The sequence below is a fragment of the Microtus pennsylvanicus genome, chromosome 1, assembly GCF_037038515.1.
Source record: "Microtus pennsylvanicus isolate mMicPen1 chromosome 1, mMicPen1.hap1, whole genome shotgun sequence".
Classification (NCBI taxonomy): domain Eukaryota; kingdom Metazoa; phylum Chordata; class Mammalia; order Rodentia; family Cricetidae; genus Microtus; species Microtus pennsylvanicus.
The window spans coordinates 95,527,587-95,553,239 of NC_134579.1; the positions used below are offsets into that span (position 1 = coordinate 95,527,587).

General features: G+C 48.3%; 1 protein-coding gene across 2 annotated transcripts in view; it reads left to right on the forward strand.

Annotated features, from left to right (window-relative positions):
• Nucleotides 1–3,755: 3,755 nt before the first annotated feature.
• The window catches only part of Card11 (caspase recruitment domain family member 11), a 72,576-nt gene continuing 50,678 nt past the window's right edge, over nt 3,756–25,653 (forward strand). Inside the window, exons 1-2 of one of the 2 annotated variants that reach the window (XM_075974306.1) lie at nt 3,756–3,909; nt 23,279–23,412. In XM_075974306.1, coding sequence (XP_075830421.1) covers nt 23,406–23,412 — 7 coding nt within the window. In that variant the 5' untranslated portion in view covers nt 3,756–3,909; nt 23,279–23,405. The remainder of the gene's footprint in view (nt 3,910–23,278; nt 23,413–25,653) is intronic. The other variant, XM_075974296.1, reaches the window with a different exon arrangement.

The following is a 25,653-nucleotide window of genomic DNA, read 5'->3' on the forward strand; positions in this document are numbered from 1 at the left end:
TGGACAGCGAAGGGGAAAGAGTTAACAGGATAGCGGGCCCTGCTTTATGTGGCTCTCCGCATCTCTACTCTGGCTTCCGTGGCGACTTCATTAGCAGCAAGCTACTAATTAAATTTCATATTTATGATCAGAAAATAAAATCATTGGACCTTTCTGAAATAGGATTTTATGAGTTTGGGCTCAGGCAGCTGAGTCAGCAGTTGGGGGCCCGGGCTGTTTAGAATCACAGTTTCAAGGCGAAAATAAATAAAGCAAACAGCTAGCATGTGAGTCCCTTGGACTGGTGTGTGGTAGGCTTAAACAGGACAGACCTCCACACACTTGGTAAATAGAGCTTGTACCCAGTGCTTGGGTGTTGGGATGCCTGGAGCATGAGGTTTGAGCCAGCAGCCCCTAGCAGAAACTAAGGTGCTGCGTTTCTGGGTCCTCAAGTTTCTTTAAGGATGCCACAGTGTTCTGTTTGGGGTATTTTTTTTTTCTCGCTGTATTGGAGGCATCTTTGGTATGAACACTCCGGAAGTGCTCCAGTGCCACTTCCTCATTGTGTGGGATTCAGCAGGTACCACTTTCCTTGAGAGGTTCCCAGGATCTCCCCTCCCCTGTGGCCTCAGGGAGCTTCTCTACTCTGCTGCTGACAACGAGAGAGGTTAAGACAGCAGGGAGAGCCGAATTAGAGGTCCAAAATCACAGGTCAGTGGCTTTGAGAGAAAAACCCTTCTGCCTTTTCCAGCTATGTTGGTTTGTTTACTACAGGGTCTCCCTGTATAGCTCAGGATAACCTCGAAGTCATAATCCTTCTGCCTCAGCCTCCCAAGCACTGAATTTACAGGGATGCAACACTATGTGTGGCTCCTCTGTTAGGTGTATGTATGTGGTGTGTGTGTGTGTGTGTGTGTGTGTGTGTGTGTGTGTGTGTGTGTGTACAGAAGCCAGAGGAGAATGTCAGCCGCCCTACTTCATTACCCTTTATTACCATCCATCTTATCCTGATGAGTCAGACTCTTGTCGCTGAATCTGGAGCTGAGCTGGTGGCTAGCAAGTCCCAGCAACTCTCCTGTCTCCACTCCCAGCAGTGCTGGGGTTACGAGTACAAACAGCTATACCTGGTTTTATTTAGGTTCTGGGGAACCAAACTGAGGTCTTCAAATGCTCTTCAGCGCTGAGTCCTATCCCCAGCTCCCAATCCAGCTTTTGACAGCTCCTGATCCAGTCTCTGTCTTCATTTCCCTTCTCTGGATCTGTGTCCTTTGCTCTTCTCAGAGAAACACCTGTCGCTGGCTTTAGGTCCAGGGTGGCCTCATCATGCTGAAGTCTGGAAAGGGCCCATTTCCTGATAAATGTTATACCCAAATCAGCGACGTCCCCCAAAAGGCAACAAGGAAACTGAGTCCCGTTTGTAAAAGCAAAGAGCCTTTATTTTATGCAAGTTTGCAAACTCTGTCTCTCTGCATGTCCAACGTATTGGAACAAATGGAGAGCCCTGTGTTCAGTCAGAGTTGGGTTTTTATAGTAGTAAAGGTAGGGGTGAGGAATTTTTTTGAGGATCAGGACCCCTGATTGGCTGGCATTTGTCAAAGGGTGTCCTGGTGAGTGTGCTGGCAGGTAATCGTATCTACAGTGGTTGGAATGTTAGGCATTTCCTTTGAATGGTCTGTTTTGGAGTAGTTCTCAGGTAATCTCAGCTTGTGGTTCTTCCTGCAGCCAGGTATTGCTTCAGGGTAAAGTACTGAGACTCGGGCCTCCATTAAATTTATCGATGGCCGAGTCCTACTCTGGCAGGTGATAATGGTTGGAAGAGAAGAACTTCCTTTTGGTGATCTGTTCATATTTAGCTTATCATGGCTGGCTCCTTCAATAAGGTCATATTCTAGGTGGCCATGAATTTAGGAAGAGACACCATTCAACCTCTGTGCTAGTTATTTTTCTCTTCATGTTCCAAAATGCCTGAAAAGAAGCAACTTAAATCAGAACAGTGAGGAAGCCATGGTGGCAAGAATGAACAGGCTGATTTTTACAGCCAATCAGGACACAGGGAGTGAACAGGAAGTGAGATTAGGTTTAAAATCCCAAAATCTACCCACAGTGGTCCACTTCCTCTGGCAAAGCTCTGCCTCCTGAAGGCTCCACAACAGCGCCACCAGGTATAAAAACATGTGAGCCAATGGGAGGGACATTTCACATTCAAACCCCAGCCCCCAAATGAGAGATCCAGTTGGAGGGAAAGACTGAAAGCCAGAAGATGTGGGACATACAACACATATAGAGTCAAGATCCCAGTGTTACCACCCATTCAGGGAAGGCCTGGGTTTCCAGAACCTGATGCTCCAAGTAAGGACATTTTGAGGCTAGCCATCATTCATGGTGTGATTACATGCCCAATGCACGATGTGTTTCTGCAAGAAATGACAACATACATTCACTTGAAGACTTATGTGATAGTTTTCCAGGCAAACAGTAACCCCAGAATGTCCACCGACAAATGAACCAATAAATAATTGTGATGCATGCATCAGCAAGCTAATGCTTAGTAACAAAGAGGAACAGCCTACTGATATGTAGTGGACCCGGTGAGTGCTAGGAAGTGATGGTGATGATGTTGGGGGTCTAAAATGCTTTGGACTCTGTGTCCACTAACAGGCAAGTCAAGAAGAAAAGAGAACAGAATGCTATATGTACCTGTAGATAGATGCCTCTTTTCTGGAATGTTCCAGGCCCCCACTCACTCCTAGGTGGAGTACTTGGTCACCTGGGTGAGGATCTGAAGAACAGCAGGAACCAGTGTAATGGACAGTGCTGCAAAGAATGCTGGGAAAGAAAGGCTCCTGTCCTGTTCCTTGCATCCCTTCTGCTATGGGTGGCTAATGCACCCCAGTTCTCTGTGCCCACCCCCAAGTGCTATATAGAGCACAACCCCTTCTGATTCACAGCCTCTTCCCCACCCAGTTCAAATCACCCACAGACTCCACTTAGGCAACTGTTTAAACAGTGGATGTGGAGGGGGAGGTTCTCCCTTTTTGTTTTATTATTTTTACCATGTGTGTTACATTTACCATGTGTGTGCAGTATATACATATGCATATATGCATGTATATATATATATATGAACATATTTGTTCGCACATGCATACTGGTATACACGGAAGTGTAAGTACATGGAGGTAGAAGACAGAGGTCAATGTCAAGCGTCTCCCTGGATCATTTCCATTTGTGTGTTTGTTTTTGTTTTGGTGTTTCCTTATTATTTGTGTGTATGTGTGTATCTACATGTATAATGTATGTGTGCACACACGTGCCGCAGTGCTCCTGTGGTGGTCAGAGGACCACAAGTGTTCTCTCCATCCATCTTTACATAGGTTCTGGGGATCACACTGTGGTCCTCAGAGGCTGGACAGCCAGTGCCTTCACTTGCTGAGCCACCTCCCCAGCGCTCTATGGACCTGGAGATCACTGATTAGCTAGACTGACTAACCAGTGAATACAGGAGCTGTCTCCCCACCCCAGCACTGGGATTATAACCATATGCCATCTCCCTGGCTTAGGGTTTTTTTTTCTGTTTCTGTTTTGGAAGCAGTCTCACACTCCAGGCTAGCACCAAGCTTGCCATCCCCCTGCCTTAGCCCAGTGGCTAGGATGATCCGTACCACCACATCCGTCTTCAGGTCCTGCTCGTAATAAAACAAAAAGAGAAGTATGCAGCCCACCACAGCCTCCCTCTGCACCTGCTAAAAATAGAGGCAGCCTCCTGAGAGAGTGGTGGCCATGTGGGCTTCCGGGGGAGGCTGCGGCAGCTTCCAGTATCAGCACTTTCCGGGTCCCTTGCACCCCACAGCAGAGGACAGGGAATTTGAGAGACCCGGGGGACAGATGCCCGTGCCAGGCCCAGGACACAGCTGGTGTGCAAAGCCGTGAGTACTTTTCCCTCACTGTCCCTCCGTGGCCCTCACTATCAGAGCCCGTGAAGCAGTGTTGGTCACAATCCCTCAGTGGCCCTCACTATCAGAGCCGGTGAAGTAGTCTTGGTCTTCATACCTGCTCCTTTTGCTCTTGTCTATGTGTGTGTGCTTGGAGCCTTCAAATACCTCTCCCCCAGTGCTTGAGATGGTGCCTAGGACCTTGTACATGCTAGGCAAGCTCTACACACAACCCCTAGCTCTGAATTTTCTGTAATGGGGGCTTACTGTGTAGCCCAGGCTGACCAGAATTCTCTCTGACTCTTCCCAGTGTTGGGATGACAGGCATGCACCATCATGTGAGACCCGCTTACTCTGTAATTTCCTAAATTGGATGCGGAGTCTCAACTGCCAGGGTCCCTGTATCCCACTGGGCTGGGCTTGTGCAGAGCCCAGAACTGACCCACGGAAGGCTCCCCGCAAACCTCCTTGTTCCGTGGGAACACTGTGTTCCCGTTGAGCCTGTTGTCACAGGTGAGTGCCTTGATTCTTCTCACTGAGCACACTGTCACAGTTGAGGAGCAGGGTCGGTTCCCAGAGTGTGTTTTCTGGAAGGCTGGAGATGTTTGCAACCCCCTCTGGGGAGGATTGAAGGATATATGTCATGTTTGCTTCCAGAAGTGTCTTTCAGAAATGTGGCACCCAGACTGGCGCCTCCACAGAGAGGTGATCCTTTCTGCTAGGGAAGGATTCCCCACCCCCCACCCTAGAAACATCCCCGCCCCCCAGCACTGTCAGATGGTCTCTGGGGGAGTTCTTATGTTTGGATATATGCAGTGAGTGTGGTGTTGATGGTGTCCAGCAAAATGCCCCAGGCCACCCTGGGACACCTGGACTTGAGAGCCATACCAGCCATGGGAAGATTGGGCCACTTCCCCCAAATCCCAGAGCAAGATTGGGGACCCCAAAGATATCCTCCCATGAGGAGCTGTTGGAGCCCAGCAGGATGTTTGACTCTGGGCTAGAGGCTTGTGGGGTGTCTTGGGGAAATGCAGTTTGAAGAGGGTTTGGAAGGGGCCGAGGAGATGGCTGAATAGGTAAAGCGCTTGTCTTGTACAGATGGGGCCCCAAGTTCAATCCCCAACACTCACTTTAAAGAGTAAAGCCAGACATGTGCCTCTTTTTACTGTCCAAACTCAGATGAGATGGGAGGTGGAGGCAGGAGGCTCCCTGGAGCTCCATGACCAGCTAGCCTGCTTACTTGGTGAAGTTCTAGGCCTGTGAGAGACCCTGCCTCAGAGGGAGACATCTGAGCAATGACACCAACAGCTGAGGTGGTCCTTTGACTTTCTTACACACGCACACACTCATACACCCTCTCACACACTCACTCACGTCTACTCACACACTCACATGTCTACTCACACATATTCATACACCCTCTCACACACTCACACAAACACACTCTCACTCACACGTATACTCACACACACACACACACACACACACACACACACCTGTGCATCTTCACACACAGGTGCATGCACACACTTATACATAAAAGAGTGACAGAGACTCCAGAAGTCCTAAGAGCTCTTTTGTCCATCAGAGATAAGGACCAAGCTGGCTTTTGTGGGGTTAAACTCACTTTGGTGGGTTGAGAAATCGACAAGCGCTGCTATGGGGCTCACACTTGGCATGTAGTCCCAGAGCTTGGGAGACCAGCCGGGGTGACTAAGTGAGTTCCAGGCCAGCCTGGATACAGAGGGGTACGCTGTCTCAAAAAAAAGCAGAAAGAAAAGTTGGGGCTGGAGAGATGGTTCAGGCAGTTAAAGTGCTTGCCATACAAGCAAGGGGATCAGCTAGTGAGTATGGCAACCACTTATAGTTCCAGCCTCAAAAGGTGGGCACAGGGAATGCCTGGAGCAAGCTGACAATAGAGACCAGCCATATGGATGTGCTCTGGGTTTGATTGAGAGACCCTGCTTCAGCGAATAAGGTGGAAGAGAGATTGAGAGTGATTCCCCAACTTCAACCTCAGACCTCTACACACATGAGCAGATGGAACAACAACAAAAAAAAAATTAAAAAGCCAGGAGGGCCTAGAGGTGCCGTTAAATTAAGCACACGGTGCATCCATGCTGCACAAAGTCACACCGTGGTTCAAACAGTTTAGGGTCACCTCCATGGCCACACCTCCAGTTTGAGCCCAGTCTGCAGCTCACTGGAAACCTTCCAGCCTGGCTCACTGGCTGGGCTCACTGATGCTCCAGACAGAGAGGTGAAAAGACTCCGAGACAGGAAGAACAGTTCCCAGAGCCCCGAGCTGAGTTAAGCTAACTGACAGCTTCAGGGTCTGCTTCTGACAGGCTTCTCGCTTCATTACACATGATCGTATCGCTGGCACACACGTACAAGGCTACGTACTGGCATCTGACTTCCTGCCATTCAGCTACATATCAAGAAGTCAGAAGTGGTCCTGGGGCAAAGACTCCCAAGTTCACTCACTTGCATTTGGAGTCTGTGTGGTGTGTTTTTAGTACGGTTGAGGTACAGGAAACATTGAACATCAGAAAGATGATGTGGTCCTCTCTCTTTCTCTCTCTCTCTCTCTCTCTCTCTCTCTCTCTCTCTCTCTCTCTCTCTCTCTCTCTCCTCACCATGTAGATCTGGTTGGCCTGGAACTCACTATATATACCAGGCTCAAACCCAGAAAGATCCACCAACCTCTGAATTTACGATCCACCGCCATACCCATCGATCTAATAATATTTCAATAAAGAAAACATAAGAGGACCTAACAGTATCGAGTCCAACAATCTCCTTTAAGGGCACGTTTACACTCTGCATGGAGCATTAGAGGGAAAAAGAGGATGTCTCTGCCTTGAGAAAGCACATAGGAGACGCTTGAGATGGCTCGCTCCTGACACCTCTCACTGTACTGGGCGGAAAGTGTGAATCAAAGTTTTGTTTTGTTTTGTTTTTAAGTTTCAAGAACACCAGTGGCTTCAAAGCAGGTGAGCAGGTCTCCGGGAAATTACTCAGATTCTGTTCAAGTGTCTTGTGGTCTCTGGAGCTCTCCGCAGGAGGGATGTGTGTAATTTGAGCTAGTTATGGTCTTCCTTGGCTGGCAAGCTCCATCACTCACCCCCGCCGCCCCCACTGGCGGCGTTTCTCTGTGTTTCCTTTCTTCATTTCTCTTTCCCTTTCTCACCCCTGCACCTGTTCGTGCTAAATAAAACTGAGTTCTTGTTCCCCTTTCTCTCGAAAGCCCAAGTAGCTGTCTCTCCCACACACCCCACCCCCACCCCCAGCCCCACCCAAAACCCCACAAGCACGCGCGCGCGCACACACACCATGTTTCTTTCCTTCATCTGGCTTAACTCCATTCCTGCCTTCAACATCCCACAAAAGTTCCTCCCACAATTTCAGATTCTCCAGCATTACTTCCTCCTCATTTCTTTTCATTTACGGAGGTGAAATTTGTAGAGCCTAGCACCCGCCGCCTCTTTTTCTTAGTGTGCATGAATTTATTGGTGGACACCAGAAGAGGGCGTCAGATCCCCTGGAACCAGAGTTAAGGTTGGTTGTGAGTCACCCAATGAGGGCGCTGGATGCTCCTCCGCAAAAGTGGTATCCACTCTCAATCCTCCCGCTGTCTCTCCAGCCCCTCGCCTTGTTGTTTGTTTGTTGTGACAGCCTTCGTTGTCCTGAAACATACTGATTGGGCTAGGCTAACATACACAGACGCGTACAGGAGCTTTACTAACTGAGCCATCTCCCCAGCCCAGCATTCACTGCTGTTCTTAAAGCTGAACATTTTGGTAGCAAAAAACTCTGCAGCTATCATGTTTACCTAGTTCCGAAATATCTTCCTGAGTGGGTTGGGGGAGAGAGCGCTCATAAGCTTGGGAACACATGTGTATGTATGTGTTCACGCGTGGAGGTCCAAAGTCCATCTCAGGAAGAGCATGATGCGCTGAGTCCGGGGACAACTTGCTGGAGTCTGCTCGATCCTTTTGCTCTGTGGATCCTGGGGATCAATTCAGGTCATCCGACTCTCTGGTAGGCGCTGTTACCCTCCACACCATCTCACCAGCCTTTTCCTTAGCTTTTGAGATGGGTCTCTCAATAAACCTGAAGTTCACTGATTCAGCTAGACTAGCTGGCCCACAAGGCTGTCTCCACCTTCCTAAGGCTGCTGGCCCTCGCATTTTACATGAGTGCCGGGAATCTGAAGTCAGGTCCTCATACATGCACTACAAGTACCTCACCCACTGAGTCATCTCCCCGGCAACAAATTCCAAAGTGTTTTCATCTCCGCAGAAGGGGATCTGATACACCCTAGCAGTTACCCTCTTCAGGGGCCCTTCCCTACCGCTAGCAACTGCTGTCATTCCTAATATTTGAGAGGGACGTTGGGTGTCACCACTTACGAATGCCCACAGTCTGTTGTAAAGTGGCACAGTGTTCCCAATGAACCCCTGCACACCCCTAGGATGCTATCACCGCCAATACAATGCCAAGGCTGCACTGTGTTGTTTAGGGTATGCAGGCAAGGAGAGGAGTCTGGGGCTGGGGAGATGGCTCAATGCATGCCTTAATTTTAGTTCTTATGTCATAATAAAATACCTTGACAAAAGCAACTTAGGGGACAAAGAGTTATTTGGCTCGCAGTTCCAGGATGCAGTCCCTCCCTGTGGGGAAGCCATGGCAGCGGGAGCTTGAAGTTGCTCGTCACAACCCCAGCCATCATCAGCAGAGAGAAGTGAATGTGTGCTTAGTTTCTTTCCTCCACTCTTAAACCACCCACGATTGCCTGTCCAGGGAATGGGGCCACCCACAATGAGCAGGTCTTCCTAGCTCCCTCAACACAGCCAAGACAATGTCTTGAACAATATCACTTTACAAAATAGCTTCCCGAGTGTGTCGGGGAGGGGGCAGGTGCACTCACATGTCTGTGAATGCATGTGTGTATGTGAACGTGTGTGTGCCTGTGCTTACACCTGGATGCCAAAAGTTCACGGCAAGGGTCTTCGCCAACCTGCTCTACACTTTTATATTTGTTTATGTATTTATGAGAGAGAGAAAGAGGGAGAGAGAGCTACAATGTGTGATATGCAGCTCAGGCGTCTGTTCTACCACGTGGGTACTGGGAACAGACAAGCTCCAGAGCCACCCGATCTAGACGACCCCTGGATGAGACTCCCTTCCCAGGTGATTGCAGACTACGTTGATAGCTGAAACACACCTGCACAGAGGGTGGAGCACTTGCTGTGTAGACATGAGGATCTGAGTTCAGAGCCCCAGCACTCACCTGAAGAGCCAGGTCATGCCTACCTGTAACTCTGGTTCACGGGGGACAGGGACGGGAGGGTCCTGGGGCTTGCTGGCCGTCCAGCCTAGCTGAATCACTGAGCTCTGTGTGTAGTGATAGGGGATATTTAAAAAATAGGTGGAGAACCATAGAGGGAGACCCCCAACATCAGTGTAGGACTCCATGAAAACATATACAGGTGAGAGCACATGCACACACACACACACACACACACACACACACACCTCTATACATTCAATACAGATGTGGCTTTTCTTGATTGTTCCCAGCCCTCCCTTTGAGTCACTCTTGGCTGTGGAGAGTAGGCCCTTCCTGCCTCTCTGAATTTGCCGGCTGTGTGCTGTGTCATTGGACCATTTTCCTCCTCCTAATGTCCCCAAGGCTCATTGATGGGGCAGCATGTGTCAAAACCACATTCCTTTTTACAACTAAGTAATATTTTACATGTACACAGGCTCTCTTTGTTTCGGACGTCAGGGGCGGCTCTGTGGGTCCAGGGCTTTGGGGACTGTCCAGAGACAGATGACAGGGTGTGAGAGAAGGGAAGTCAGTGAGTGCCCAGTGCCAGAGGCATTGGGAGAACCAGAGGCGTTCTGACACCCCTGCTGGTGTTCCCCATTCACCCCTCTGCCTACTTCGCACAGGCTGAACCTGAGCCGGCCCTTCCAGGAAGCCAGTTAGAGAAGCCGGCAGCTACTGCCAGCCTTCCCGAGCTGCCATTTGGCTGTGCTCCGGAACACATTATAGCAATTAATTACAACCAACCCTTGATTATCTCAAGTAATAGGGGACAGAATAACAGAGCTAATTGAAGATCGGGGGTGTGGGGATGGAGGGGGCCCGTACCATGAGAGAGCTATTTACTTTGTGGTTAGTTACTAGTAAAGAAACCCTTTCTGGTCCCCCCTCCCCTCACTCTCTTACACACATAACATCTCTCTCTCCCACGTTGAAGCCTAACATTTAATTGGATTCAAAAGTCTATTTTTGTGCTCAACATAGTGGCTGCTCAATTAATGTATTTAACTAGCAGGTTCCCCTGGTAGCACCTTGGCAGAGCTTTGGGGGATGGGAAAGCAGGCCAGTTTCTGGGGCTACCTATTTCTCCATGGGAATGCTCCTTGTGACAACCATGGCGGGATCAAGAGAGTCACACGAAGGCACTAGGCGGGGTTCTTCCACAAAGCTGCTTCCCTGAGGGGCTGGGGTGTGGCTCAGTAATAGAGCACCTGCCTAGAATCCCCAGTGAGGGGCTGGGGTGTGGCTCAGTGTTATAATTCTGGTTTAGGGAGTGCAAGGTGTTTTAGATTTTTATCTCTGCATGAAAGGAAGGAAGAAAGAAAGGGAGGGAGGAAGGGAGGGAGGGAGGGAGGGGGGAGGGAAGGAGGGAAAATTATTAGGATCCCACAAAGAAAACCAAACTTCATAATCCTTCATTGAGCATGGACCCCTTTGCAAGGCTGTAGAATGTGCTCCTCCATTCTGGTGGCATCCGGAACAGGAGCATACCGCAGGCACCATGTCTTCCCGGGAGGGTGATACGACACAACGTTGCAGGAATGAGCCCACGCAGTGCTCAGCTCGTGGGACAGTGGCTGGCTCCTCTTTATTCTCCTAGGACGAATGGTTTGTGACGAGCAGGCTGTGTCCCCGCAGGTCAGACACTGAAGGGATGTCTCTCATAGACTTCAAGCTCATGACTGATGGAGGAGGAGAGATGGATTGGCATTTAGCTTCAAACTGCAGGCACAGCAAAACGGGGACAAACGAAGGGCACCAGAGCCCATAGGCAGGCTGTTGCAGCGGCAACCCGCCCCACACATGGGCTTGGGGAAGCAGGCCTTATCGGCTGAAGGGAAGCTTCTATGACAAGGAAAAGAAAGGCAGCGCTTATCCATTGGAAATCAATCAGCTCATAAATATTAAACGCCTGCTTATGTAAGATGCTTGCTGAGCCACGGGGTGTACAAGAAAAGATGAGAGGGGTCCTCACCTGGAGATAGCTACACAGTAGATCTAAAACGACACTGACATCCCCAGGGAAGCGGATTTCAAGCCAGAGACCCTGGCAGTTTGACTGAGGACCAGGGCTTCATCCTACATCCTACTGAGGATGGCGGGAATTGTACTGATCGATGGAGAGACTACATAGCTCGGTCTCCAGTTCTCTGCGCTCGTGTCTAGGTTATTGCTACTCACCCAGCTTCACCCATCAATGGGGGCTCAGAGAAGCTGAGCAACACACTCAAGGACAGAGTAGGCAATGTCAGAACTACAGTTCCAGCCCAGGGTGGTCATCCTGACTGTGTTCTTTCCCCTAGGACATGACAGAAGCTGTCCAACTCTTTGTGTTTGACTTCCTTCCTGTTTGCTTAGTTCAGGATTTTATGATCCTTCCTCACACTCCAACCTTCTTTCTCTCTTACTTGTCATCAACAAACCCAACTGACCTGAAGCTCTCGTGGGGCGGGAGATCTCCCTTCCTTACTGGCGGCTGTTCTGCCCATGGGACCCAGACACCCAACTAAGTCAACAGCAGAAAGAACCACCGGCCACAGCAATTCATTGCATGAAACCCACCTCCCGCTTTTTCTGCTGTCTGGAAATGGATCCGCTGAGCACACAGCTGAGAGCCTGCAGCTGTGACCTCACTGAAACACTCCAGGAAAATGAGGAGACTGAGGCCTAAGCAAAGCTCAGGACCTCTGCTCCCTGCACCCTGGGTTAGCCAGACCTAAAGGCCCCTTGAGAAAGACCTCAGAGCCTAGGACTGGAGACGTGCTCACCTGGCATGTGTGAAGCCCCGCATTCTGCCCCCTGAACTGTATAAACCAGGTGTGGGGCCGCACACCTGTAATCTCAGCATGCTGAAGGTGGAGGCAGGAGGATCATGTTCGTTCTTAGACTCTTAGTAAGTCTAAGGCCCGCATAGATTGTGTGAGGATCTATAGGAGTGGGCGTGGGAAGGAGAAAGACAAAGACAGAGAGACAGGCCGACCTCGAAGTCCCATGCGACAACAGCAAAAGTCACTCCTGAGTCTGCTCCTGGACACTTTCCTGGTATGGCTGGGAGGAGCCAGGGTCTCTGACCTCAAATGTAAGAAGATCCTGGCCTGATAATGGGAGAATTCGAAAACAGGAGACTCAAATCAATGTGGAGGCACACACCAGTAATCCGGGCACTGAGGAGGCTGAGGCAGAAAGCTCGCTGTGATCTGAGACCATTTGAGCTATACTGTGTGTTTAGGTTAGCATGAGCTGTACAGCAAGACTTGGTCTCAAAATTAGAGAGAGCGAGCCCCAATCTGGCACCATGTGCCATTATACGGGAATTGAGGCCTACACTTTCCCAACTATCAACCCAGTTGTTGGGAAAAGTCGGCCGAGTTCTCATCAAACACACGGCAGTGTGTTTGCAAGTGCAAATTGCACTCACCTTCTCCTGCGATATTCCATAACACGTGTAGCCCGGCAGCTGGAAACGCATGGAAAATCGATCGCCACATCGATTCTCCACAGAAGTTCCGTTCTTATAAATGCAAAAGCTCACTCGGTGGGCTGCCGCCCCAAGGACCTCGGGGGCAGCACCCTGAGCTGCAGAGCCAGCTCTGGCCTGAGAGATAACGTCACTGATGCTGTGGGTGGTGGCCCTGTGATCTGCAAAAACTCACGTTCATCCTTCAAATGCGAGTAGCCAGGGCTGCGATCCAAGCTGCCTGGGCCTCCTCCACTCTTCTCTCTCTTTCTCCCTCCCTGGCGCCCAGTCTTCTCAGCAGCTTTTCCTACCTAGTGGACCTTTGAGTTCGTGTTCGCATCTTTCCTTCCTGAATATGGCTCCTCCCTGCCTCCTTCCCCAGCTCTGGACATCTGGGTTGCTCGCCTGTGGCTTCTTCTCATTGGTTAAACCTTATTGGAGTTAAATTTCCCCCTTGCCTTTGAAATCTTCTGCGGTCTATGTATGTTTGCTAAATCCTATGAATGACTAAGAAGTGAATGAATGAGTGGATGAGTGAATGAGTGCGTGAGTGCATGAATGAGCCGGTGAGAAAATGAATGAATAAGAGAATGAGCGGGCGAAAGAGGGAATGAATGATTGGATGGATGGATGAATGAATGAGTGGCTACCTGAGTAACTAAATGAATCAGCAGTGAATGAGTGATCATAACTGGGTGATAAATGATTGCAGGAGTGAATGAATGAACCGTGGCTGAATGGATGAATAAGGGTAATTATGGCCGAGTGAGTGAGCGCAGCCCAGGTCACTCGGGAGTATGCTCACCAGGCTTGACAGGTCCTCCCTGGGTGATGTCTAGAGGTGTGACCTAGTCTTTCATTTTGACCTTGTCACCCTTCTCAGAAGCTCCTGTGCCCACAGAGGCGCATGAGGAGAAACTAGAAGGGATGCTTAAGAATTCTGCTTCCCATCTTGGATGCTACCTGGGATGGGGCTGCTATTTAATGATGCTGGTGACCTTTTCTATGCAAGTGGAGACCATCGACCTTTTCTCTTAACAGGTTATCAGTCCCACCCCAGGCATTTATGTGCTACATGACTCCCGAGAGCAGGATTCTACAGGTTAATGCTAGCAGAAGGCACTGGCATTCCTGTATGTGCTATGCATTCCCCAGACTGTTTCTCGGTGCCCCAAATCAAAAGGCAACTTGTGCCTCACTCCTGCCTCTGTCTGCAGTTTGATTCCCATTCCAAGGCTGGTTTCCAGGTTGGGACCTGGAAACCTGTGTGTGTTCTTCCTTCTCTCTGCAGCACTAGGCTGGCAACCAGCTAGAGTCCAATAAAAGTCACCTCCCACCGGCTGCACGGCAGGCCTGGGATAAACAGCAAGGTGGGGTTCAGTGCACCAAGGTATTGAGCTATGAAGGAGGGTGCGGTTGGGGGAAACCACATGACTGCCTACACTGCAGGGTCATAACACTTGCAATCATGAAGTTCTTCTTGATTGGCAGATGCTGAGGGCCATTCTGTGACAGGGATGCATCATCACCAAGCCTCGTGTCGTTACAGCATTTGATTCCACAACTCTGTTTGGAAAAACAATTGTTTGAAACAAGGTCTCATGTAGACTAGGCTGGCCACACATTCTCTACATGGTCAAGGATGACCTTAAACCCCTGACTTTCCTACCTCTGTTTCCTGAATGCTAGAATTACAGGCATGCACCACCATGTCCAGTTTATGGAGCACTGAGGATGGGACCCGGGGTTTCATGCATAAAAGGCAAGCACTCTACCAACTGAGACATATCTCCAGCCCTCTACAGTCATTTAATAAAGTCTCATAACATCACCAGATAGCATCACAGTGTGTACTTGGCTTCCTTTCAGCCCCAACCATAAAACTACAGCCAAGGTATCCCCGTGTATTCCAGAAGAACAGATTTCATTATGCCCGCAGCTGGTACAAGGGGTCCACCTGGGAAAGCACTCAGGGGTTTTGATTGGAATCAGCGTGTGTCCTTGGTCACCACAGGCCACAGCAGGAGGGGACAGTATTTCATCCAAGTCAAGGCTCCCCTCTCCCCGCCAGCCACTCCTACAAAGGCTGAGCTCCAAAATCAGTGGCCTCACTCTGGGATTTGCCCTGGGTCCTGGTGGCTCTCCATGCTGTGCTGTGCACACCAGCCTGGGAGCCATACAGGGCAAGCATCCACGAAGAGGCGGCATGAGAAACTGGTGTGCATCCCAAGCCATTTGAACCTGTCAGTCCTAACTGTGCTTTCCTTCAAAAGCTCTTCCACAGAACTGCTAGGGAAATGAATGCTGGGGAGGGCCTGGAATGAAGGAGCACTATCCTTTGGAAAGATGAGAAGTGTGTACCCTTCCAAAGTCCACTGTACACGTTCAAAGTCACTAGAGAAAATGTCTGGGCATTGGGGTGGGAGGAGATGACATTTGGGCAATGCCTTTGGGCTCTGAGCTTGATAATGCACCATGGCCTCTGTGATGGCTAATCGGTATAGTCAAGTTGACTGTATTTATTTTTTATCGTGTGTGTGTACATGCCATGGGCATATGTAGAAGCTAAAAGACAACTTGTGAGTGTGAACAGAGACTGCGTGTTCGTTCCTGGCCACCCAGACCTGAATAATCACAAAGAAACTATATTAATTACAGCACTGTTTGGCCGATGACCCAGGCATATTTCTAGCTAGCTCTTATATCTTAAGTTAACCCATTTCTATTAATCTGTATATCACCACAAGGCTGTGGCTTACCGGTAAAGGTTCTGGGTGTCTTTCTCCTTTGGGAGCTTCATGGCGTCTCCCTGACTCCATCTACTCTCTACTCTCTCTCTCTCTCTCTCTCTCTCTCTCTCTCTCTCTATATATATATATATATATATATATATATATATATATATTCCAGCCTGGCTATATTCTGCTCTGCCATAGGCCAAAGCAGCTTTATTCATTAACCAGTAAGAGCAGCACATATACAGAAGGACATCCCACATTATGTGAGAGTCAGTTCTCTCCTTCTGGCGTATAGGTCCCAAGGATCAAATTCAAGTCTTCAGGCTTGGGGCCAAAGTACCTTTATCTTCGAGCCATTTATCAGCCCTGCTTGACTGGATTCAGAGCATGGAAACAAAACTCTGGGTGTGTCTGTGAAGGATTTTCTAGATTGGTTTAATGAAGGAAGTCTCGCCGTAATTGTGGGTAACATCACCCCATAAGCTGGGGTCCTGGGCTGAATGAAAAGGGAGCGAGTGAGCTGGGCACCAGCATTTGTCTCTCTGCTTCCTGACTGTGGATGCCGTGTGACCAGCCACCTCACACACATGCTGCCATGATGGTCAGTGGTACCTCAGACAGTGAAGCACAATAAACCCTTCCCCCCTGGAGCTGCTTGTTGCGGATTTGATCACAGCAACGGGAAAAGGTTAAGACAGCCTCCCGTGCTTCCTACGGAACGATCCTCCCATCTTAATTGACACCAAGTAGAGATATTTTCATCTACTGATCCTTGATCTTCTGCCACTGTCCCCTAACATAGACACCCATAGCCTCCTGAGCGTTGTAGCTGATTGTGAATAGTCCAGGCAGCCTGGTGCTTAGGGAGCTGCCGGAGATAGTGGGCTATGCTCTTGGCTGGATGACGTTAAAAACTCTGGTTGTGATACAGATGAGGATGTGGGTGCCCACAGACTAAGGAGAGCTGATGAGAGAAGGGATGGAGTCCAATAGGCCTTATGGAGCACGGAGGGAGAAGCTACGTTTTCTGTTTCTGAGCAGTCAAGGACATGTTGAGGACCTGAGAAAGAACCTGAGCAGGTGGGTGTGATGAATGGTTGGGCTGATGCCCATAGACAGGGATCCAAGAATTGAACTGCAGATGGCCAAGCACTTGACAGTGGTGGAGTCTGTCGATTCCTGTTTCCTAGGTAACACTTATATCCTGTCCTGCTAACCTCTCAGAATTGCCTCTTTAATTTCTCCCCAACAGCACGTTTGATGTAAGTAGCATTTAGTCTTTCCTAATGGCTCACTGTTGTGCCTTAGTAGTAAATGTATCCTGTAGTCATGTGTGTCAGAACACTTGGTACCCTGCAGATGGCACTGTTTCGGGGCAGGTCTCAGGGGGTGGCTATAGGTTTTAAGACTGTCAGTCCCAACCCACTTCCATTCTCTTCCTACTTCCTGATCTATGGGAAAGTAAGAAAGCAGGGTCACGCTCCTGTCACCCTGCCTTCCCCACCATGGTGCACTGTGTTCCCTCAAACTGTAAGCCAAAGCCAACCCTTCCTCCTTTAAGCTGCTTCTCATGAGGTATCTGGTCACAGCCCACTGTGTTGTAGTTGGTGAACAAAAGGCACAAGAGAAGAAAGATAGGGCAGGTTGCTTGATATTAGGGACCAGGAATGTGTGACTGAAAGGCATGTAGGTAAAAGGTATGGCTCTTACTAATCATGTACACTCGTTATGGGTATATTCAGCTGCACTTAATAGAAATATAATCTGATTATGTATCTTCTAGAGCTTTTGTTTTTGTCATAATGAAAAACACATCCTGAGCTCCAGGATGCCACCAGTGGTCCAAGGCTCTTATAGTTTCCTTAAAGTGTGGCCATGTCTTCATAGTCACAATGTAGCTGCTCTTCTTCCAAATGTCATATCCACATTCCAGATAGAAAGAAAGGCTAAAGGCTCTTCCCATCTGTTTCTACCCCCTTTATGGAGTTTTCCTAGCTGGGTATGATGGCACATATTCTTAAAATTGTCATTTTAGAAGTTGAAACAAGGGGATCATGAATTTGAGGATAGCCTAGACTCCCTAGCAGGCTCTGTCTCCAAAAAAACTAAAAGAAACAGCAGGAAACAATGGTAAAGGAGGAGGAAGAGAGGATAAGGGAGTGAAGGGGGGAAGAGCATCCCCAGATGTCTTGTGCAGGATGTTCCACTCAGCTATAACTGAGTCAGACAGCCACAGCTAGCTGCAAGGGAAGCTGGGAACACAGTTTCTGAATGAGTTCAGTTAATGCCACAGACAAACTTGAAGATCTGTTAGCAAGTAAGAGAGGATGGATATGTTTGGCATCTGGCAGTGCCTGCCACTCCACTGTGAGTTTAAAATGATAATTGCTGCTTTCAAAATATGTATCCATGAAGCTGCTCTGATTGCTGTACACATGTTAATTGATGGGAAACATTATCCTGTCAATATTTCGGTTGAGCGAGCTTAGATAAGATAGACAGAAGTTAGCAAGGTAACTGGGAAGTGAGGGAGAGTCACGCAGGGAGAGATTCCAACTACCTCTGTAAGTGCCTTGTTTGCAAGTATGAAGGGAATTATTTGGGGCAGGAGGTGGGCTTTGAAGGGTCTCTGATCCACTTGCATAATGCTTTCTTCTCAGGGTTATAAATACTGTGCGCACTGGGAATCTGGGTACAGACCAATGTTTCTATGGTTTTTCTCTTCAGCAATAGATCATTCTTTAAAAAATCATTCCCCCTTCCTCTTTTTTTTTTGACAAGCATTCTTTCAATTAAGTGAAGGTTTCTCTGGGATAATTAAACCTTGTGTATCAGGCTGCTCACTCCAATCACCCACAAAAATCAATTAAGAGACATGCATTTATCTCACTGACTGCTGACCCACATCTGATCCCAAGGCTTTTGTGCTGGAGTAACCCTTGGAGAGAAGAAGCAGGGGTTCTGTCTGTACAACACTGCTCCCCCAGATTGGAGAGATGGCTTGGCAGTTAAGAGCATGTGCTGATGGCTCCTGTAAAGGACCCTGATTCAGTTCCCAGCACCCACATCCATTCACAACTGATGTGGACCTTTTCTTAGGCAACTCCTAGAGGATCTGTTCCAGCGGAAGGAACCAATAAAACAACAGGGAGGAAGATGGGGGCTCGGGAGGCAAGGGGTGGCCATTGGGGAAAGAAGCCAAAACGTCGACAGAGTCAGGAAGGATGCTCAGGCACAGCTCATGGATATAAGCTGCCCTCTTTTGGCCACCATAGGAGGCTGTGCATGCACAAACACACACACACACACACACACACACACACACAATCTAAAAAAGTCCAAGCCTTTCTGAAAGGCCTGGAGTTTTCTGGACTGAGAGACTGGAAATCTTACTGTGTGTCTTATTCAAGATGAGGTATTTGTTGCATTAACTCAACTTCCAAATGCTTATTGATGACATATTAAGAGGAAAGTCCTGTGCTGTGTTCTACCGGGAATGCAGACATCTCTGGGCCTCTGGTAGGACATGCTCCAACAGAGCAAACAAGCAAAGCAATGAGAGGAAAATGGCTGCTCCAGAGGCCAGTGATATCACTGGAGAAATCAGCCGAGAAGGTCCCATTCCCAGCAAGGCAGCTGGGAGCAGCTGGCCGAAACTGCAGCAGGGTCAGCCTAGGACTGTGGGCTAAGTCTTCATTATCTAGTGATATGATGATTGATGATGCCTTAAAACAAATCCATCAATAAGCTCTGTTTGCAAACACGTCACTCCCAACACTTAGCCTTCCCTCCAGCATCTCATTACGTCACACTTGTAAGTGTTAGCCTATTTGGTGCTTAGGTGAATGCTGTGCCCCATAAACCAAGTTCTACGTTGTGATTGAACTTTATGGGAAGTTTTGCTGACATCAACGGTGTCTCTTTTTTTCCATCTATTTGGGTTTTTTTTAATATCATTGTTTTATCATTTGGCTCTCAGGTTTTTCGATTGCCCGATAATCACTTCCCGAGTATGAAATATATCACGTAACTGTTCCGTATTTCCCCCTAGCAGCCTAGCAGCCTGTCCCTGGACAGCCTTCCTGACTCTGTTGAAGTTTTGGCAGCTTTCCCAATGGTCACCCCTTGCCTCTCAAGCCCCCATCTTCCTCCTTGTTTTATTTGTTCCTTCTGCTGGAGCAGATCCTCCAGGAGCTGCCTACAAAAAGGCACATAGAAAGTAGAGTTCCCGACTTCATGACAAAAAGTCAGTGTGTCCTAGTTAGCATTAACTATCAATATCACATGACCGAGAATCACCTCTGAAAACAAAGTGTCAACTGAGCAATTGTATTTATCCAGTTGGCCTGTGATGTGTTTTCTTGATTGTTTTAATTGATGTAGAAGGACTTAGCCCACTGTGGGCAGCATCATTCCCTAGTAGTCCTGAGCTATACAGGAAATGTAGCCAGGAGCAAGCCGGTAAGCAGCATCCCCGCATGGTTTCTGCTTCCAGTTCCTACTGTACATCCGGCCCTGACTGCCCTCAAGGATAGACTATGATCTGGAGTTTTGAGATAGATAAACCCCCTCCTCACCAAGTTGCTTTTGGTGATGGTGTTTGTCACAGCAACAAACAGGAAACCAAAGCATCCATCTTGTTTTCATATATGAGAAACAGTTTGTTTTAAAGAAAATTTTTAAATATTTTCTTTAAAAAATTGGTGAAGCCCTTGCCCCACCAGGTCTCAGCTTCCAGAACTGATATCCAGAGGTGTGACACACCACACTTTCTTCCCCTCAGCAGGGTACCTGAATTTTCTCTTCTGGGAGGTTCTGGGATCTTCTCTTAATTGCTGATGATGGAAATCTCAAAATGGCATAGTGAGGAAAACGTGTTCCACCGGTTGTTGTAGTAAGCATTCTAGAGGCCCTTTAAATGGGGGAGGCTGATGCTCATACATTCTGAGAAATCTCTAGAATTCTTCCTTGGTAAACCCATCCTTTGGTTTATTCTCCATCCTTGACAGTTACTAAAATGGAGACACAAGCTGCGTTCCCTTTCTGGGATTTGTGTTTATCGTTAGAACGTTGCAATGGCCTCCATTTTCTTATCTTCCTTCAACTTTTCCTGAGACAGCCCCTCTCTGTAGCCTGACTGGTCTGTAACTCGTGGCACTCCTCTGCCTCAGGCTGCCTGGGTCTGGGATTACAAACCTGTACTAAGGAAGCCTGGTCAAATAGTTGTCCGTTTTTAAGTTTTCCTCTTATTTGATTCGCTGTTCCCTTTTTACAGGTGCCTTTTATCAGTTTGTGTCTTGGGCTATTTCTAATATAGAGATTTTATATCAAGTAATCCTTGGGACTCTCTTTATTCTGCTTATTTGGGAGGCAACGAAATACAAGTGTTACGAATTTTGCCTGTGATCTGATGGCCTTCCCAGCTGACCAGCCCTACTCGGCCATCTGAGAACTTGGTTTAAGTCTGGCCTGAGCTTATATAGAAACATGACCACTGCAAGGAATTTTGTGTGCATAATTTCTAGTCATAACCCTTTTAAAAAATTAAACCCTTTGCAACAAGCTCCAGAGACTGTATATTAGCTGAGTGGAATCAGAGAGAGCCAGAGCCACATTCTCCCCTCATACCATGTAATCAGCTTTCATTTTCTTGGCACTAAGATGGGCAAGTGACAGTGTACCATCACTCCGCAAGTACTTCAGCCGTCTTTCTCAGAACTGTGGGCCAAATGCCTGACAAGAAGTGACTGAAGGAAGCAATGGCTTCTCTTGGCTCAACGTTCAGGTTTTGCAGTTCATTGAGGCCAGGAAACCATGATGGTGGAACAGCTCCTGAATGTAACAGTCTGCAGATCAGGATCTGAAAAGAGGAGAATGCCGGCTTCTGCATCGATTTCTCCTTTTCCCTCTCTTTGTTTAGCCCATGACCCCAGTCTGTGAGATGGTGCCACACACATTCAGTGCAGCCTTCCCCTATCAACCAATCCTCCCTGTGCTGTTCTCACGAGCTTGCCTAGAAGCTTGCATCTCTGGAGTTCTGTATTCCTCAATCCAGTCAGGTGACAGCTTAAATTAACCTTTGCAGACACTGACATAGAAGGAGCAGTCTCTAAGTATTAGGAGTGGCAATTTCCATCACTGAGTATGCCTGGAAGTTAATATCAAAAGCAATCAAGAAATCAATTTATCAAAAGAGAGTTTTAAAACTTCCCCTGGCTTTGGGGGCAAGTTCTCAAAGGCTGTAATCAAACTTCTAAGACCCAAACCTTAGCCTCCCTGTTGGCAGCCCTGTGCCTCAGTTTCCCCAATTGACACTGACATGGCAGAAAGATAGAAAAACAAGGAAGGATGGTCATACAAAGCCCCCAAACCTGTTTTCTCTCTCTTACAGTTAAATGTCTTCTTATAACTAAAAATGAATCACTGCAAACCTCTTCTGTAAGTCCAGAAAGAAACGTGAGTCCTCTGAAGAAAAGGCGCATGTAGGGCCTGAGGATGGAACCTGTGTTGTGCCCCGGCACCCATGTACACAGCTGGGCATAGTGGTTGGTGTGTACTTGTAATCTCGGTGCTGGGTAAACAGAGACAAGCAGATCCCTGGGACTCACTCACAAGGCCACCAAACCAAACCAGACGACAAATCTAGCCTAATCAGTGAGACCCAGGATACTAAAATACACGACCTCAGAAGCTAAGGTAGTCATCTCCTAAGAAACAGCACCCATGGTTGACCTCTGGCCTCCATTCTCACGGACACATACACGCAAGCACATGAACAAACACACATACACAAATTGTGTGGAAGAGTGCCAATCCCTTTTCTCACTGGTCTGTGACTTCCTCATTGCTCATGAGATATTCCAATCTAGGGTCAGCTCTTCACTAACAACAGCCCAGGGCAGTCATGGGTCTGCTCCTATATCAGCTGCACAGCAGAGGGACCATGGAGGGACCAAGGAGGTACTGTCCTCAAGAGATGCTTGGTCCTGCAGCATCCTATAGCCAAAGATCTCTGACAGCTCATCCCAACCTGCCAGACACTGGCAGGAACAGCTTCAGACATCCAGAGAGAACCAATGTCACCTGTGATTAATGTTCGAGGCTCAAACCAAGCAAGCTCCTGATTATATCACAATGTCCCATGGTCCTTTGTCACTTGAAAGAAGAAAGGACATAGGGTAGTAGCCCGAGGCCCCCTGGGGTTCTAGGACCCTATCAGAACAGGCATTCATCCTCTCTTTGCCTTCACTGACTTTGAACCCCACCTTTCCTTCCCTTTTCTGGACTTGTTTTCCCAGAAGAAAAGCTGAGTTTGCCCTCCCCCCCCAAAAAAAACCCTACAGCCCCTGCTGGGCTCCCAGCATAACTGAGCCCAATGTCAGCAATGAGAAACACCACCTTTGGGAAATTACAGAACGTGTGCACCGTGGCAGGTTCCTGACCACGTCCATGGAAGGCTGGAGGCCAAAGACGTAATTAATAGTGAAAGGAAGCCTTTTGGGTCATAGGAGGCTCACTTTCCAGGACCTAATGAATCTGTAGCTGAGTAGAACGTCTCCATTCTGCAGGATGCTTGAATATCTTCCACACATATCACAAGAGACCCCAGGGCCACCACCTGCCCATCTCTCCATCACCTCAGGCCTCAGTATGTGTGGCCAATGGATTTCTAGAGCTAACCTCCTACAACGTGTGCTGTGCTGCACCTGACACCGTCCCCCAGAGAGATGGCACCCGGGGATGCATTTCCAAGCAGAGACCCTTTTAGATTCTGGAATGCTTTCCTTCCTCTCTTGCCTCCACCCTCGCTCCAGTTTGACAACCTTTCTCTTTTCAGATTCTGGTCATATCCGCTCCAGTTCCGGCGACAGACTGGCCCAAAGGAGGACACCACACAGCCAGGAAGTGTGACTATCAGATCTGGGTAACAGTTCCACGGCTCTTGTTTACAGAGCACCGACCATATGCCAGGTACCAGTCTCTCTCTTTTATATCAAAAAGCTAAGACGCGGAGTGATTAGTTGCTTTCCTGTTGCTTAGCAAAATGCCCGATAAAGTCAGCTTAAGGAATAAAGGGTTTATAGTGGCTATGGTTGGAGGACACAGTCCATCCCGGCGGCTGCAGTCAGGAAGCAGAGAGAGGCGAACGCTGGTCCTCAGCTCGATTTCCCCTCCTTTCTATTCAGTTAAGAATCCCAGCCCCAGGGATGCGGATGCCCACACTTAGGGTGTCCTCCCCTCCTTAATTAGCCTCCAGATAACCTCTCACAGGTGTTCCCAGGGGCTTGTCTCCTAGGTGATTCTAGATCCTGTCAGGTTGACAGTTAATATCAGCCATCAGACAGAGGTGAATCACCTAAGACTTCAATAGAGGAGAACGAAAAGCCTAAGTCTGGGGACAGGTAAAGGAAGTCCAGCTTGCCCTGCATGTGGTTTGTGAGGATGCTAACGGGAGCAACATACAGAAGTCTTGACAGGTCCAAATCAAAGATCTTCTTTTAATTTTTATTGGTATGTGTGCCCATATGTGTGTTTTGATGTGGGGTGTGTGTGTGTGTGTGTATCGCTGCACATGTGTACGGATGCTTGTGGAGGTCAGAGGACAACTTCGGTGTTGGTCCTCAGTCACCTTCCACTCTTCTTTGAGACGCCATTCTCACTGGCCTTTGACTTCACCCCTTAGTCTAGGCTGGCTAGCCTTGGGCTTCCAAAAACCCTCCTGTTTCTGCCTCCACCTCACGGATTACAAATCTGTTCTGCCACACCCACATTTTTCTAGAGATTCTGGGCAGCTCAGCTCAGGTCCTCGTGTTTGCAAGACAAGCCCTTTACTGACTGAGCCATCTCCCCAGTTCCCAAGGCATTTTTTTTTAAAGGCAGATCACTGTGTAGCCCAGGCTAGCCTCAGACTTGCGATTCTCTGGTCTCAGCTTCCCTAGTGTAAGTCTGGCGCTATGCCTGGTTAAGATCAGTATTGCAATATTTATTATAACAATGAGAGGAAGCCACATGATAAAAACTGTGCGAGAAAGAACCTGACAGCAGGCAGTGGTGGCACACGCTTTTAATCCCAGCATTTAGAAGGCAGAGACAGGCGGATCTCTGAGTTCGAGGCTAGCCTAGTCTAAAGAGGGAGTTCCAGGACAGTCAAAGTTACACAGAGAGATCTTGATGAAAGAAAGAAAGAAAGAAAGAAAGAAAGAAAGAAAGAAAGAAAGAAAGAAAGAAAGAAAGAAAGAAAGAAGAAGAGGGAGGGAAGGAGGGAGGAAGGGAGGAAGGAAGGAAGGAAGGAAGGAAGGAAGGAAGGAAGGAAGGAAGGAAGGAAGGAAGGAAGGAAGGAAAGAGAGGAAGGAAGGACGAAAGACAGACAGACAGAAAGGAGGGAGGGAAGGAGAGAGAGAGAGAGAGAGAGAGAGAGAGAGAGAGAGAGAGAGAGAGAGAGAGAGAGAAAGAGGCAGTCGGAAGCCAAGCAGCTACTATGATTCATCCCCATAGGCTGTGAAAATCCAATCTATGTATATCAGAGGGAGCAAGTGGAGGTAGGATTCTTTCAAAGAAATTTAACACACAAACTTAACAAACCTCAGTGGGGTGGTCCCAAATGAAGAGGATGGGTCAGACTCAGAAACAGCATTTACAGAGGAAAATAAACTCGAAATTGAGCCTGTGATGTTTGATTCTTTTGAGACTGATTCGAACTCATCTGTGAACTATTTTGTACGTACTAAAAATGTATATATAATATGCATACATGATAACAACAACAACAAAACACACGTGTTGTGTCACCAGCTGTGATCTGGAGCTGCATCCATGATGGCCGCTGGACCACATCTGCCTGGCTCTTCCTCCCAGGAGGAGCCACCATTCTGATTCTTTCCTATTTTGGAGAACAGAGTATTGAGGATGGAACACAGGATCTCATGCATGTTACAATAGATAATCCACCACTGAGCCACACCCCAGCCCCTCACTGGGGGATTCTAGGCAGGGGCTCTACCACTGAGCCACACCCCAGCCCCTCACTGGGGGATTCTAGGCAGGTGCTCTACCACTGATCCATACCCACAATCCCTTTTTATATTTTTATTTTGAGGCATGGACTGTCTAAGTTGCCCAGGCTCACCTTGAACTAATTGTGAGGTCCAGGCAGGCCTTTCACTTGTGATTTTCCTGCCTCAGACTCCGGACTAGCTAGGATCTCAGACATGA